This window comes from Dasypus novemcinctus, chromosome 9 (genome assembly GCF_030445035.2).
Source record: "Dasypus novemcinctus isolate mDasNov1 chromosome 9, mDasNov1.1.hap2, whole genome shotgun sequence".
Lineage (NCBI taxonomy): Eukaryota > Metazoa > Chordata > Mammalia > Cingulata > Dasypodidae > Dasypus > Dasypus novemcinctus.
Genome location: NC_080681.1, coordinates 63,925,982 through 63,941,434, shown reverse-complemented (window position 1 = coordinate 63,941,434; position 15,453 = coordinate 63,925,982). Strand labels below are relative to the sequence as shown.

The following is a 15,453-nucleotide window of genomic DNA, read 5'->3' as shown; positions in this document are numbered from 1 at the left end:
AATCTTAAGTTTAGCGAGCTTACACACGTAGTCCAAGTTATTCTTGAAGAAACACACAGCCCCTACACACAGCCCATATCAGTAAGCCAGCTGGGAAAATAATCTGGAAAATGTAGTTTGCAATGGCCTGACCCCAGCATTATAAAGCAAGTATATAGAATGGTTGATAAGGGTTGCAAGACACTGGTAAAAACTGATAAGAGTATCTCATTTCTCCACTAATTATCTAGTTATGCAGAAGACTTGCTCATCTGCTTTTTGTGACTTCTTGAGTTAGGGAGGAAGAGAAATGGAAAGATATAGTAGGACAAAAAAAAAAAATACGTCCGTAAAGCAGCCTATACCTTCTCTACTTGGTGTGAAAAGGATGCTTGCGCCTATTCCGGATCAGGTGGACATTGTGGCGGGAGCCATATTATCATTATTAGTATTGACAGCTATAGCTGAACGAGAAAATCCCACCACTACTACAGTAGCCAGGGTCCTATCCCTAATTTTTATTTTAGCCTTTAAAACTCTCTGGTGAAAGGAGAAAGAGGAAAAGCAAAATTATACAAAGAATATTGTAGGCTTTGAAGCAACAATTTGTTATGACAGATTAATATAATGTAAGTTTAAAAGCATCATTTAAGTGGTGAAATAGAAAATCATAGAGGAAACTATTAAAGTATGTAGGAATGGAATTTATAATCATCATAGTTACTCATCACCTTAGAAATTCCTAGAAATTCATTGCTTTAATGAAGCATATGGTGTTCTATTTATTGAGCAGCAAATTTTGCTTATAAAAGAATAATTTCAAATGATGAGAAATGCAAGAATAATCTCAAAGAGAATCCAACCGCTCATTTGCAACATCCACCTTAAAACTGATGCATTTCAAAATTAGAGACTTAAAAATTAATCCTTTTGATCCTTGGGCTTTTCTTTTTTTTAATTAATTAATTAAATTTTTAAAAAGAAACTTTACACTACATACATGTTACAATCGTTGGACTTTTAGAAGCATGGTTCCAGAAAACTGATCAACTTAACTTGTTAATCAGGGGGAAAAATGAAATAAAAATCACGTCATTCACTTCCATCTTGAAAAGGTTTGAATAGAACCCAGTCAGCTGCACAGTGATAGGTGCAAAAGTTTGGCTTTATAACCATATTGCTCTACAGTGAACCAGCAATATGCATGACTTTGTTCATGGTTCATTATCATTCCAAGACTTGATTCCCTGGTAATTGTACCTACCTCATTTGGTTGGTTACTTCTCCATGAAACAATTGAAATAATGTATGTAGAGCGCTTAAACTGGCACAAGGTAAATCCTCAAATTATGTTAGTCTAAATGAAAGGCAACTGACACAAGCAATCGACAATAATGAGGTATGTATAATTCTTATTCTCCTTATAACGTAGTTCTTAGAATTTCCAAACAGAATTACTATTGCCATCTATGAGTGATGACATAAAGCTATTTCTACCTCACAAATGCAACTGGAAATAATGCCTGCCAACTTCCCTTCCTCAAAGTCATAAAACTATTCTAGATTTTATTCATTTGTTATTTTCCTAATTATTTATTGAGTCCCTGCTTTTGTATTAGTTACTGTGCTGGACACTGAGGGGGCATTTTACCATTCCTCTCTGACTTTTTGAAGTTTTTGGAGCAAATTTGTGTTATTCAGGGACCCAGCATTAAATGGATTAAAAGGGAAAACTTATGGGCAGGGTTGAGGGTAACCAAAAAGGGATAGTGAAGCACCACGAGGCTAGCAAGAGTGGGAAGCTGCCCCCAGCTGTATTCCTGAGGGGCCAGCAGAGAGAACCCAGGGAAACCTGCAGTCTTGGACGAGACATGCTCAAGGAGCTGTGGCCTTGTGTAGAGGAATTTAGCCAATGTGCCCACCATGATCAGCAGAGAGAGACCTCCAGTCTCCTGCCATTGCCTCCCACGGGCTGAACACAGCCAGCAGCCAAAGGGCTAGAGAAACTGTGGCTGCAGGCCCTGAAGATCAGACTCCCAGGGCACAGAGCTGGCTGGAGGAGGAGGAAGAGTGGATTTGGGGAGGCAGACGAGAAATATCCAGAAAATAATCCATCTTTCTCTCTTTCTTCATTCTTGTTTGAAATAACAGATGTTGGGCTTTTACTAAATATAAAAATAAAATATTTTTATTGTAGAACATTTGGAGAACTGCCTTGTGACTGAGATCCTACTTTTCCTAGCCAGGACATTCTCCTGGTGAAAGGCACGTGAATTTATACAGCAAGCTCCCACACTCAAAGTTTCATAAAACATAACTTGATGTCCATAGCTAAAACCTCACAGAAATACTGTTGCTTCCCAAAAGACCTACTGATTTAACCCTGGAATATTTTTATCTTTCTGCCTGTTGTAAATTTCATGACTGTGGCATCTTCCAACATGTGTTACATCCTTAGCATATTAAATTCCTTCTGTATTTTTGAACACCATCTTGTTCTCCATTATCTCCACTAAACAAATTCTGCTCATTTTTTAATACTAAAAAGAAACAAACTCCATATCCCTTCGAAAACTGTCCCTGAAACTCTATACCAATTACTTCTTTACTTCTGTAGCAGAGTTTTATCTGCACATAGCATTAATTATATTATTTCATTCATTTAATTTCACAAATATTTTTTAGCAACTATTGTGTGGCAAGTACATATTTGATTCTATGTCTTTTCTTCCAAGCTAGATCTAAAAGCCTCGAGGACTGGATTTGCATTGTGCTTCAAATGGATTTCATTATGCCTTGCACAAGTCTAAGAAGGTGTGAAGTGAAGGTCTTGCACTTCATCTCTGTTGGAAACTTGATCATTGTTCCTTCCTGCTAAAAATAGCCTTGAGATGACTACTCCAGTTGTGATTTTTTTTTTCTATAAATGCATTTCCTGATGGGAAAAATGAATATAAGATAAAAGGTGAATTTGTGCCTCATAGGTTTTTGCTGCTAATTGAGTTATGTGAAGCCATTTGTTAGACATCCTTTGATTTTCTGTTTTTTTCCCACAAAATCAGCTCCCCACTTATTAAGATTCTTTGAAATTGACTTGCAACTAACATTTGCGTCTTGATAGTCCTGATGCTAAACTTATCAAAGAAATGTATTTCATTTTGTACCATGATATGACATATCTTATGTATATTATTAACTTTGTGAATTCATTTTTCACTCTTCTAGTAGATATTTGAGAGACCACAAATTTATCAACCAACTATAGGCAAAGACTTAGGTCCTAGCCTGTCATTGTTTCTTAGTTTCTTCATCCAAGATAAGTAGATATTTACCCAACAAAAGATGATTCCCCAATATATGATACACAGTGTTTTTTATAAATAAAATAATTAAAAAATAAGTTAATAATCTCATGCATTTTTGTGGACCCTTAAGAAAAATTCCCTCCCCTCTCTCTGTATATCCTTGTAGGCACACAAATTAATATAACATCAAAAAATATAAAGGTTACAGAAAACTATCTTCTGTAACCTTTATATGATAGTCACTGTTATCATTTTACACAGCTTTTTAAATATTTTTACATAGTTAAATGCTTAATTTTATATACTACATCTAAAGTTTAAATTTTAAATCTTGCTTTTTTGTTTTAACTTAGGGGTATAAACCTTTTTTTTTTTTTTTTCAGGTTCAGACCTGTAGAGGCATTTAGGATTTAATACAACTGTGATAAAATATCTCTGCTATTTGTGTACTTTTGTTTAAATTCTGCTTATTGCTCTTTGATAAACATTGGAAGAGTACAGTAATTGTAATTATCCTTTGGTGTAAACTGAGGAAATTCTTTTCTTTGGCATATTGAATCAAATACATAAAAAGTCTATGGTATTCTCTCACTAGAACACTTATAAAGGCTAAGTTTCTCCCTGCCCCCACACTCTTATCTACTTTGTCAGTTTCACTGCCAACTCCAGCATAATATAGTCCAATTATGTGTTAGAAATTCTACCCTGGTTTCCTGGGTGATGGTACAATACGGCTGCTTAGTATTCCTAGTCACATAGCTACAATTCCATCATGCTCTTAATCTATATTTATCTTCATGCTAGAGAAGCAGATTTTTCAAATCAGGCATGTATTAAGAGTTTCAGTGTACAGAGTGAGACAATATATGGGAGCTTCTTTAGACTCCGCAACAATAAAGGACATTTTTAATACCAATATCTTGTGAAACCACCATATGAACTACTTTTTCTTGGAATCAGTCATATCTATAGTACATGTTTTTTTAAGTTAAATTCTGGAACAGAACTCTTCATATTTTCTTTGTAGACTATCTTATGTGACAACTTTTAAATCAGACATGTTTTATTAGACTGATTTTTTGTAAACCAGTGACTAGTTATCTTCTGGACCTTGCACAATTGGGACCGGCCCTTAAATTTTGGTTATGTTATTGAGTTTCTTTGTTTATTAAGTGGCTTCCAAATGTTCTACACAAAACAAACATGTTGAACTGCAGCATCCCTACCTCAAAATGGCCAGATTTGTGTGATGTAACTCAGGATTTCTAGCTTTTTGTAACTATCAGTTGCTTTTCTCTGTGAAGACCACTTGCCCATGTACCTACATATTTGAGAGTTTTAAACTCTTGGTAAAATTAAGATTAAGAAGGGTTTTTTTTCTTATATATGATTTTTGCATTGGTTTTATTTTTCCATTCTTTTTTCTTTTTTAGGAGAATAGTATCAGGGGGTCATATTCCTTAACTTGTAAATCGACCATGTTTTAGCTGTGTTACCTTGGCCAAATGATTTCCCAGACTATATTAGTCAACCAAAGGGGTGCTGATGCAAAATACCAGAAATCTGCTGACTTTTATAAAGGGTATTTATTTGGGGTAGAAGCTTACAGTCACAAGGCCCTAAAGAGTCCAACTCAAAGTTATTTCCTCACTGAAAGTCTGTTGCCACATGTTCAAACAAGATGGCGGACGATGTCTACGAGTATTCAGCCTTCCTTCTTCCCTGTTATGGCTTCATGGGTTCAACTTCTTCCGATCTCATCTGTAGGCTGGCATAAGGCTCACTCTCTTCCTAGAGCTCATTTCTTTTCAGGTTCGGCTGTTCTGCTCTTTTCACAAGGCCAGCTATAAACTATCAGGTGAATGGCTCAGCTCTCTCCCTGAGGCTCCAGTATCAAAAACTAAAACTCTCTCTTCTGCCATGTCAGATGGGGACTCAATGTCCTACTGATGTGGCCGAATCAAAGCCCTATTCGTAATTTAAAAAAATAAATTTATTTATTTATTTTTATTTATTTTTTTTTATTTCTCTCCCCTTCCCCCTTTCTCCCTGTTGTCTGCTCTCTGTGTCCATTTGCTGTGTGTTCTTCTCTGTTGGCTTGCATTCTTGTCAGCAGCGCTGGGAATCTGTGTCTTTTTCTGTTGCATCATCTTGCTGCGTCAGCTCTCTCTGTGTGTGGTGCCACTCCTGGGCAGGCTGCTCTTTTTTCTCACAGGACGGCTCTCCTTACGGGGTGTACTCCTTGTGTGTGGGGCTCCCCTATGCGGGGGACACCCCTGCGTGACATGGCACTCCTTGCGCGCATCAGCACTGTGTGTGGGTCAGCTCACCACAAGGGTTAGGAGGCCTGGGGTTTGAACCCTGGACCTCCCATATGGTAGGCAGATGCTCTATCAGTTGAGCCAAATCCGCTTCCCCCTAATCATAATTTAATCAAGTAAAAGTAAAACCCTCTGAATTTAATACAATCTAATATGCCCATAGAAACAGACCAGTTTACAAATGCAATCCAATATCTATTTTTGGACTTAAAAACAATGACAAACTGCCACACTGATCCTCTGTTCTCTCAAAAGGAAAAAGACTAAAAAATCTCACAGACTATTATGGTTATTAAATGAAAACATGTATGTGAAAGTACTTTGTGAGCTACAAAGTTCTACATGAATATAAGAATATTCTTCATGCTCATTGATTATTTGGGAGCTTAACTGTTACTCTCTAGTCTTATTCTCCCTGCTCAATTATATTTGAATTAATTTATTGAATTTTTGTATTTTGTGAACCTTGTATCTCAGTTTGTCATGTTTAATTGGCTTGGTAAACTGTGATATTTACTTATACAAATGTACTTATACATTTCAAATTTAGTTTGGAGAATAGAAATAAGCTACATATTTGTATGTAACTAAGGATATACAAGAGATATTCTTTGTATCTGTGTGTTTTTGTTTTTGTTTTTCACTCTAGGTCTTAAAATTTGTCATCAAAGCTGTGTTGTAAAGCAGACTTCCTAAGAAGGGATATTTTCTACCTCTATAATGAAGAAAAGCAGGAGTGTGATGACAGTGACGGCTGATGATGTAAGTTCCAAAAGTCAGTTACTGTATTCCACCCACTTTTTGCCTGTTCGACAAAGAAATCAACCAATACCTCTAGTAAAAGAGAGGGCAGGGTTGTTTAACACCACAACTCAGTGATGAGGTATTTCTAGGACCTGGACATTGCCATCAGCTGGACCCAGCATCTCTTTGTAAGGGATACTCTTCCTTGCAGCTTGAAGATGAGCTCAGTTTCAGCTTTGTGGTTCCTAGTCACAAAACTACCGATATCCTTACTCTTAGGTAATTCTTCCTTCCAGAGTATTTGCATTATCAGTCCTCTGTGACCTCCGTACTTTTTCCCATGTACATCTAAGCCTTGGGAGTCGCTTCCTACGGTGGGGTCTTTGGGACCTCCTCCTAAGAATTTGTGATGTACATGTCCCCTAGGCCTTTGCTACATGAAGTGTGGTCTTCAGGCCAGCATCAGTAGCTTCACCAAGATATTTATTAGAAATGCAACATCTCAGAACACATCTCAGACCTCCAATTAGACTGTATTTTAACAAGATCCAAGGATGACTAATATGACCATCTGTTTGAGAAGCACTGTTCTACAATATCTGAAGAAGTCTATAAAATCATATTTTCAAAGAGTTGGATTTTGGTCAGTTGAGATTATTTCTTTTCTTTTGCATTCAATTAACTAGACCCCAAACATTGTGTCTTTAATTGTCCTTTCCTAGCTTCTGTGTTTAATTAGCTAAAATTGTATACTACGCTAATCAGATATGCAAAAGGAAAGATGGAAGGAAGGTAAAAGTAATTTTCCTTACTTTCTGTATCGGATCTCATCTTGTTAAGCCTCTGTTTCATGATTGGGGGGAGGGGCTGAGAGGGTCCAAGGTGGTAGAAGAGAACTTAGACCTGCCAATTTTATAAAATGGTGTTTTTTGGGTGCTGGTATGGTGCTGGTGGCAAATGCCCAGTCTTTTAGGATGTATGTTCTTACTCCTTCTCTTTAATTAAGTGGCATGTGGGCAAAGAGGGTATTTAACTTTGTTACTTTATAGAAGCAGGGAGGGGAGGAGTGTAAGAGGAGTGTTAGTCTTGTATTGTCCTTTCCCCTGGCTTTTACTGTTACCCAGCTGAGGCATAGCTCATTTCCCCCGGTCTTTAGCTGTCAGTCTCTGCTCCTGGTCCAGCTGTGCTGAAGCACAGTGGAGCTGTGACAGGGGATGCTTGCTCTCAGGAGAAGCAGTGTACCTTGTCTGGTCACTGAGAATTTGATCTTCTTCCTGCCGCCCGGGCTCGGGCTCTTTCCCTCAACTCTCAGTGGGGCTTCTGTTCTTTTAAAAGATTCACCCCTGCTTTCTGTCTAATCCTGACCTTTGGGCTGCTCACCCAAGGACTCTGTGGTATTTTGTCTCATGCTGAAGCAAACCCTTTGAGAGGCATGCTGAGACTGAATTCTCAACTTCCTTCTGTGTCCCCACTGGGGCTTCTGAAAACTTCCAGGAGTCATAGGAGTGAGAGAAACTTGGGTGTGCTAAAAGGCTCTTGCTTTCCAAAACATACTCCTTTGCCATTGCTATATCTACTTGTTTGTGTTGTGGGACCTAGTTTGTTTTCTGCTATCATCACCTCTTACAATCTTTCCTTCCTTTATTTCTCTCTTCCATGCTCCTGGACCAAAAGAGAACTTCCCTGAAATCATATTCTCACTTTTCAGTACTAGTGGTAATAACCTAAGTACAGACTTCCATTCCTCTGCTCAAGGTATCTAAAGAGACACTTCTGGAATTTAGAATCCTTTTTCTTAAAAGCAAAAAACAAAACAAAACAAAACTTGGGACCATCCTTTAAATTGTTTTTATATGGTGTGCTCCAAGATTCTATTTCTTTTGGGGATGGGATAATATAATGGAACAATGGATTCAATCCTCACAAGATAAACAGCCTTTATCCTTTCTCCTTTCATCCTTAAAATAATAGCCCCATTCCTCCTTGAGGCAATGGTTGCCACAGTTGAATAAAAGGGGAAGGTTGTATAACAGTATATGCAAGACAAAAACAAAAACAAAAAACCTCACCTCATTCAAATAACATTAACCCCACCAGAATGGATAAATATCGTGTAGAATTGCATTGTCCAATATGATAGCTGCAACTAGTCATATGTGACTATTAAGCAACAAGTCTCTATAGAGATGGGCTGTAAGTGTAAAATACATCCTGGATTTTGAATACATAGTACATATACAGATGAATGCAAATTATTTCATTAATAATTTCTAATAATGATTGCATGTTGAGATCATTTTTGGATATACTAGTTTATGTAAAATATATTATTAAAATGAATTTCACCTGTTTCTTTTTTATTTAATTCGACCACTATAAAATTTTTAATGACACAGTTGACTTGCATTTGTGGCTTATACTTTATTTCTAGGGGACATTTGACCAAGATCTTTTCATTGTGCAACTAAACCTTTCAGGTACAGTGAAAAAGGTCATTTTGAATGTTAAACACAGGCTCTCTTCCCTCACAACAAGAAATGCAGTCTAGCAGATTTCATGTTTTATGTGCGAGAGTCTTGAAGTAAGTTTTACCCTTCAGTCAGAGATAACATTGTATTATATTCTCATTTATTTCAATTCAGCGGACTTTTGTTCAGAGATTTCAATATTCAGCTATTACGTGCCAAACAGTGTTCTAGATTGTAGAGATTCAGCAAGAAATAGGATAAAGTCTTTGTCCCCTTGGAGCTTACATTCCCATGGAAGGACAGAAATAAGTAAATAAATTATGAAATAATCTCAGCTATCAGAAATGCTATTGATCAGGAGGCAGAGAATGACTGGGTAGTAGAGATAGGTTGTTTATGGAAGGCTGTTGTAAGGAGATGGTACATGGGCAGAGATCTTAGCACAGTGAGAGAATGAGCCCTGTAAAGAGCAGGGGAAGGAATTTTTTTGGTAGAGGAGAGAACAGAACATACAAATGCCTTTACTGCATGCGAGACACTGGGTTTGACTCTGTGGGAACTGATAGATGAATAAATCATGACTCCTGCCTTTATGTATTTGCAGTACACAACTTCAGTAGGAGACAGTACAATGAATTACATAGGTGCAATATGCATTCAATACTTGTTTTCTGGAACTAAATTCCCAAAGTCAGGAGTAAATTAAGTATTATCCAAATGCTGAATACAAGCAATTAATTATGACTAAGGAATTACAAAACAGCATATGGAGGAAGGAGTTATATGCTGGGCAGGGGTTGAAAAGAGAACAAGAAAACAGGAGGTTAGTGGAAAATGACTAAAGAGATTGAGAGAGACGAACTTCAGAAGGTAACAGAACGTGTGTCTGTAAGAGAGAGAGAGAGAGAGAGGCATCTATCTATCTATCTATCTATCTGTCTGTCTATCTATCTATCTATCTTATCTATCTGTATTATAATCAAAAGACAAATATCCACATCTATGACATGGTTATAGTTCTGAATTTCCAGTCACTGGAAGCCAGGAGATTATTTCAAATGAATGAAAGAAGTCAGGAAAATTAAGAGCTATGTAAGAATTTTCTCCAGGCAAACTATCTTTTTCTAATTGATGTTGATTACCTATAATAAAACCACGTTTCAAAGACAAAATTACTTTCATTTTTGTCTCATGGGGTATCATGATAGGGACTCTGAGTGTCATTTCATTTGGTGTTTATAATCTTCATTTCTGGTTTCGTAATGTTTGAAAAACTCTGGCATATGGCCTGAATTGAACGCGCACCAAACACACTAGAATCCTTGGAAATACCTAACCCCATTTTTTTCATCAAGAGTTTAAGGAGAAGAATTAAAAAAATAGAGTCAACTCCAGAAATGACTGAAATAGATAAAACAAAAGACAAAGCAAAACAACAAAACCTTGGCTATTTATTTTCCAGTATGTCTTTCCACACATTTCATTGGTCCTAACTTTGTTGGTTTTGATTTGAGGATAAACTGAAGAAATCACTCCTTTTTGTGACCCCTTCACTCTTCCCAGCAAGCTTTTCCTACTTAGGTGCAAAATTTCACACTGGCTTCTCTGTTGTGATAACTTTTTGAAATTACATTGGCAAGAATATTGATTTTTTAAACAATTGATTATCCAGAAATATGAGGATAATCCAAAAGTAGATTGTTTCCCTTGGAATTAAGATGTAAGGTGTGTTTTGGGCAACATGATGTATTTTAAAAATTGTGATTTCCAGAGGAAACATTCAAATTAATGTTCTTTTCCCCAAAATTTTTGAACTTATGAGTGGTATAGAGTTGGCCAGAATCATGGTGGTAAAATTGGAAAATCAGTCCAATACCACAAATTCACTGTAGGTAATTGAGAATCAGATGTCTTAATTAAATCACATTTTACTTCTGAGGTTGTTTGCAATTTTGGGGGAGTAGGGTATAATAGAGTTTGAAGCAATTATGAATAAGTCTGCATGGATTAATGAGTATTTGTAAAACAATCTTAATGTTTTCAGTATTTAACTTGAATTCCAAAAAGCTTTTCTATTACTTTCTTCCTTTGTGGCAATGCATTTTCTGTTAACTGAGGTCTTTTGTAACAAATCCCTATAGTTCAAAAAATGATTTTAGATCTATTAATTCAAAGAGTTTGGCAAGTCACTGTGGAAGAGATTTGGGGGTGTTATTTTTCAAATAATAATCACCAAATAAAAAACCATTTAATTTATTTCCTAAACTTAAACTTGGTTTGTAATATTTCCGTTTCTAAGAGAAAATAGAGAAAATATCCAATAACTTTATTAGGAGTCTGTTGGTGATTTAGCTAAAGATATGCTTATTTCAGTTGTCTGATGCACTGTTTCTTGCACAGCAGATCAGTATATACTCAGGTCTTTTGTTTTTTTCTGATAATTTACTTTCTTTACATATATATTTGAGGCTAGCCTTATTTACTGGGTGATTTCTGGCTTTTAATTTGATCTTAAATCCTTTCAGAAAAACTGTATATTTTATTTTTGCAACTAGTTTGTAATTTTCTTGATAAAGAAACTCATATATACTAAACTCTCCTCTTAGCTTCTTTCTAACACATATACAAACACATACATACAAAACATATAACATGTAGTATGTTCCAGGCCTCAAGTAGATTTAATATAATAGCTAGTTATTAAACAGTAAAACATTAGACACATTTCAGAATATTTCAAACTCTGGAAAATTCTAGATTGTTCCGTATTCTTCCTGAATGGTGGTTCTCCTGAATTTAAAATAAACAGTATTCCAAAACCATTAGACAAGTATATGAAGAAATGGTGATATCCCATTGACAACTCGGTATAGTGGGTTCCCTGAAAAAATGTCCATCCTTTCCATGCCCAGATTATCATTGTCGAACTGTGAGCTATGGTGTGGTTTCGTGTGAATCATATAAATATAAATCACTAAAATATAAATCTGTGAACAGATACTAAACCTCTGTTTGCTATTGTATATGTGGTAAGTAGCACAGTGCAAATTTCATAACTTGTACATGATAAATATTATTGAAGGAACCCAGCTAGAACCCCAAACTTGAGTTAATACTTTTATATGAACTGGGACAGGTGTGGGGAGGAAATGGGGGTAGCAGACTTTTGTTTGTTTAAACCTTAGGTCTAGGCCCAAATCCCTTGAGTTTATTCTGAAGGACCTGTCTTTTTAGGGCCACAGAATGACTTTCAGGTAAAACACTTTAGCCTGGTGTTGGGACTTCCATTATCCCTGTTAAGATAAGAGTGGAAAGTAAAATTATAGCTTTTCAACTACAAATTGCGATCAGTGGCCATTTTCAGGAATGTAACATTTTCTGATCTTTGAACACACATGAATGGTACATTGTGCAGGACTCATGTGGGACTCCCACTCCAAAGAGTACCAGGAACCATAGTCACCAAAAAATATGGAAAGCATGAACGTCATGACTTATAGTGTAATATCTTTGTCTTCTCACAAGAACTTTATTTACATAAACATTAGAAGACCTTTTGTAGCATTATCACCCATAATTATCAATATCCTGCTTCCTAAGATAATATTTTTCTTTTAAAACACACTTACCAAGGAATTTTATACTTTAGCTATTATAGTTTGTTCTACTTTTGTAGAATAACATTCATCACAAAAAATATTTTCAATTATAAGGTTCCATTTTAGCAAATTTTTAACAAAAGGATAAAGGGAAAAAAGGAAAAGCCTTTCAAACCATATGCTATAACTGGCAAATATGCTCTATAATACATAAAGATAGCCAAGAATATGCAAGTGATATGTTTATTCTGAAAGTTGAGATTTAGTCCTCTCTTTTTTGAATTCTTTTAATCTTTTGTCGTCAATGTTAGATTCCAATTGTGAGATAATGAATCAGGCCTTCATGAATGACAGCTGGATCATCTAGATTTTTATTTTACTTTAAAATGCATCACTTTCAACATTTGAATTTCATTTTCTTTTTCTTCTTTTTTCTTTCCTTGTGGTTCCTCCAGAATGTTAAGGATTATTTTGAATGTAGCTTGAGTAAATCCTACAGTTCTTCCAGTAACGCACTCGGGATTGACCTCTGGAGAGGGAGGAGGTGTTGCTCAGGAAACTTACAGTTACCACCACTGTCCCAAAGACAAAATGAAAAGGCAAGGACTCCCGAGGGAGATGGCATTTGCCGGCCGACCACGCTACCATTGACGACACTTCCAAGCATTGCTATTACAACTGTAAGCCAGGAGTGGTGAGTATCCTCAAAATTAAATATCAATTCTAAAATTTTACTTTCCAGTTACTCCAAATATTGTTTCATGTATTAAAATATTAGTTATCTGTGGAAAAAATAATACTATTGACATTTTAAACAGTGATGTTTTCCACTAAAGATTGGTAGGATATTGTTTCATATAGGGTCCAATGAGGAAAGAATGAGTTGTATATTCATTAATGTCAAAGGAAAGCAAAATTATTGCCTATCATATGGTTTATTTAAAATAATTATTCAGTATGCATTGATTTATATTTAATTTAGAAAAGAAAATTCATTTCAGTAACTATATTAAAGTTAGAAGTTATTTTTATTACTATATTCTAATACATATTTAATTCTAGTTTCTTATTATTACCAATCCATTTTAATAATCTCAGTCTGTAATTAACTATAAAATGAAACACTTCAGTGTAAATCAAAAAAGGAAAGAAACCTATGCTGTGAGCAGTTCATGGACTACTTTTCCAAGTCTTTGTTTCTTTTCAGAGACTATTTTAAACTAGTTTAATCTTGAAAAATTAATCAAATACATGTAATTTTATAACCGTGGTTAAAATTGTGATAAGCCACTGCTTCAAATATGTGCTTTATCACATATTTAATTGTAAGCATAGGTTTCCTTTTTTTTCTTTACTTAATTTTCAAATATTTTCTAAGAATGACCTGTATATATAACATGAAGTTTTATCATTAAAATGAAAAAAAGTATTTTCTCTGTGTTTTATAGGATTTTAAATTTTAACAATGCGGTGCTTTAAAAAATCACGCTTTGTTTTAAATATTTATTAAGGAGAAAGACTAAACAAATTAAGTGATTGTCCAATAACATTCCGATAAGTCATTAAGATCTGTAATTTTTATGGTGTGCCATATGCTCTTGCCACATGCTGAGCTCTTCAGCGCTAGTGAGAAATCCAGTATGTGTTCTCTGTATGCTATATGGCATATTTTAGTCATGGCTATCAAATACAGTAAGAATTAAATCACCGAGACTTTAGATACTACAGTTAATAGCAGGAAATGTTTCGTCAAAATGTTTTATTAGTGATAGAAACCACGAAAAAACAGCATGATTAAGCATTGTAGGGAAAATGGGTTAAAACTTTGAGAAGCACTGGTATACATCTTCTATTTAGCTGAGTAAATGTTGCAACAGTCATAGCCAATTACTGAGAACTCAAAAGGACATATTGTCCCTTATAACTTATTCAATTTATAAGATTTGTTTTCGTAATGCTTCTGCATAATTGTGTGGATTAGAGTTTTAAAAATTTCCAGCAAAATGGCACTGGTACAATTGTACCACTTGTTAAAATATTGAAATTCTTCCCTATCAGTTGGTAAATATATACTTTCCTGAGTCTCCTGAGTGCCACATGCTGCTTCCTAGCCCCTTCACAATAGCCTTCAGTATTTCCCATAATCCACCAACTAGATAAGTAATGTCTGGAATGGCAGGAGTCAGGGTTTGGCAGGTGTTGGTGTAAAAAATTATTGTTAAATATTTTGAATAAAATGAATTATAATATGTACCTGGCAAAATGTGAGTTCATTTAACTCAAGGGCATTTGGGGAGTTATGGAATTCTTCCTCCATTAGAAATATCAAATACGGACTTCACCATTTGGGGTAAGTTTACTTACCTTTCTACACTGAATTTCTGCAACTGTACACAGAGAATGATAATACCCATCACACAGGCTATTCTGAGGATTTAATGAAGTAATTTATGTAAGGTATTTGGCATAATTAAAAAGTATATTAGGCAATTAGCAAATGTTAGTTTCTCTTCTCTTCATCATTATCCAATAAAGCCTTATGAATATTAGAAACCGTACCTCAGATATCATTGACCTCATGCTGGATGTCAGTAGTAAAACGGAAGTTTAGAGTTTAGAGTAAAACGGAAGATTTAGCTATTATCTAGAGAGTTTGTGTTGTGTAGTCAGCCAATATCACATATTTGTAATTGTGGTGGCTTGGAGTTATGTACCACAGAGAAACATGTTCTTAATCTAAATCCATTCCTGTGGATGTGACCCCATTGTAAGTAGGACCTTTTGGTGAAGTTACTTCTGTTAAGGTGTGGCTTTACTGAATAATGGTAAGTCTTAATCCTAATACTGGAGGCCTTGTAAAGAGAGACCACAGAAAGCAAAAGCTGGAAGTCAGTGAAACCCAAAAGGGAAAGAAGAAGATATCCCTATATGCATTGCCTGTGATAGAAAAGCCAAGGAACTCAGCGATCACTGGCAGCCAGCCCCAGAATGTCACAATCTTGGAGGAGAAAACATTGCCTTGCTGACTCCTCAATTT

At 35.6% G+C, this 15,453-nt stretch overlaps 1 protein-coding gene across 3 annotated transcripts in view; it reads left to right on the top strand.

Moving 5' to 3' along the window:
- PDE4B (phosphodiesterase 4B) overlaps positions 1-15,453 on the top strand; it is a 778,920-nt gene that overhangs the window by 223,509 nt on the left and 539,958 nt on the right. For 2 of the 3 annotated variants that reach the window (XM_058303419.2, XM_004483673.4), the window contains exons 2-3: positions 6,255-6,367; positions 12,872-13,110. In XM_058303419.2, coding sequence (XP_058159402.1) covers positions 6,326-6,367; positions 12,872-13,110 — 281 coding nt within the window. In that variant the 5' untranslated portion in view covers positions 6,255-6,325. The remainder of the gene's footprint in view (positions 1-6,254; positions 6,368-12,871; positions 13,111-15,453) is intronic. The other variant, XM_071217404.1, reaches the window with a different exon arrangement.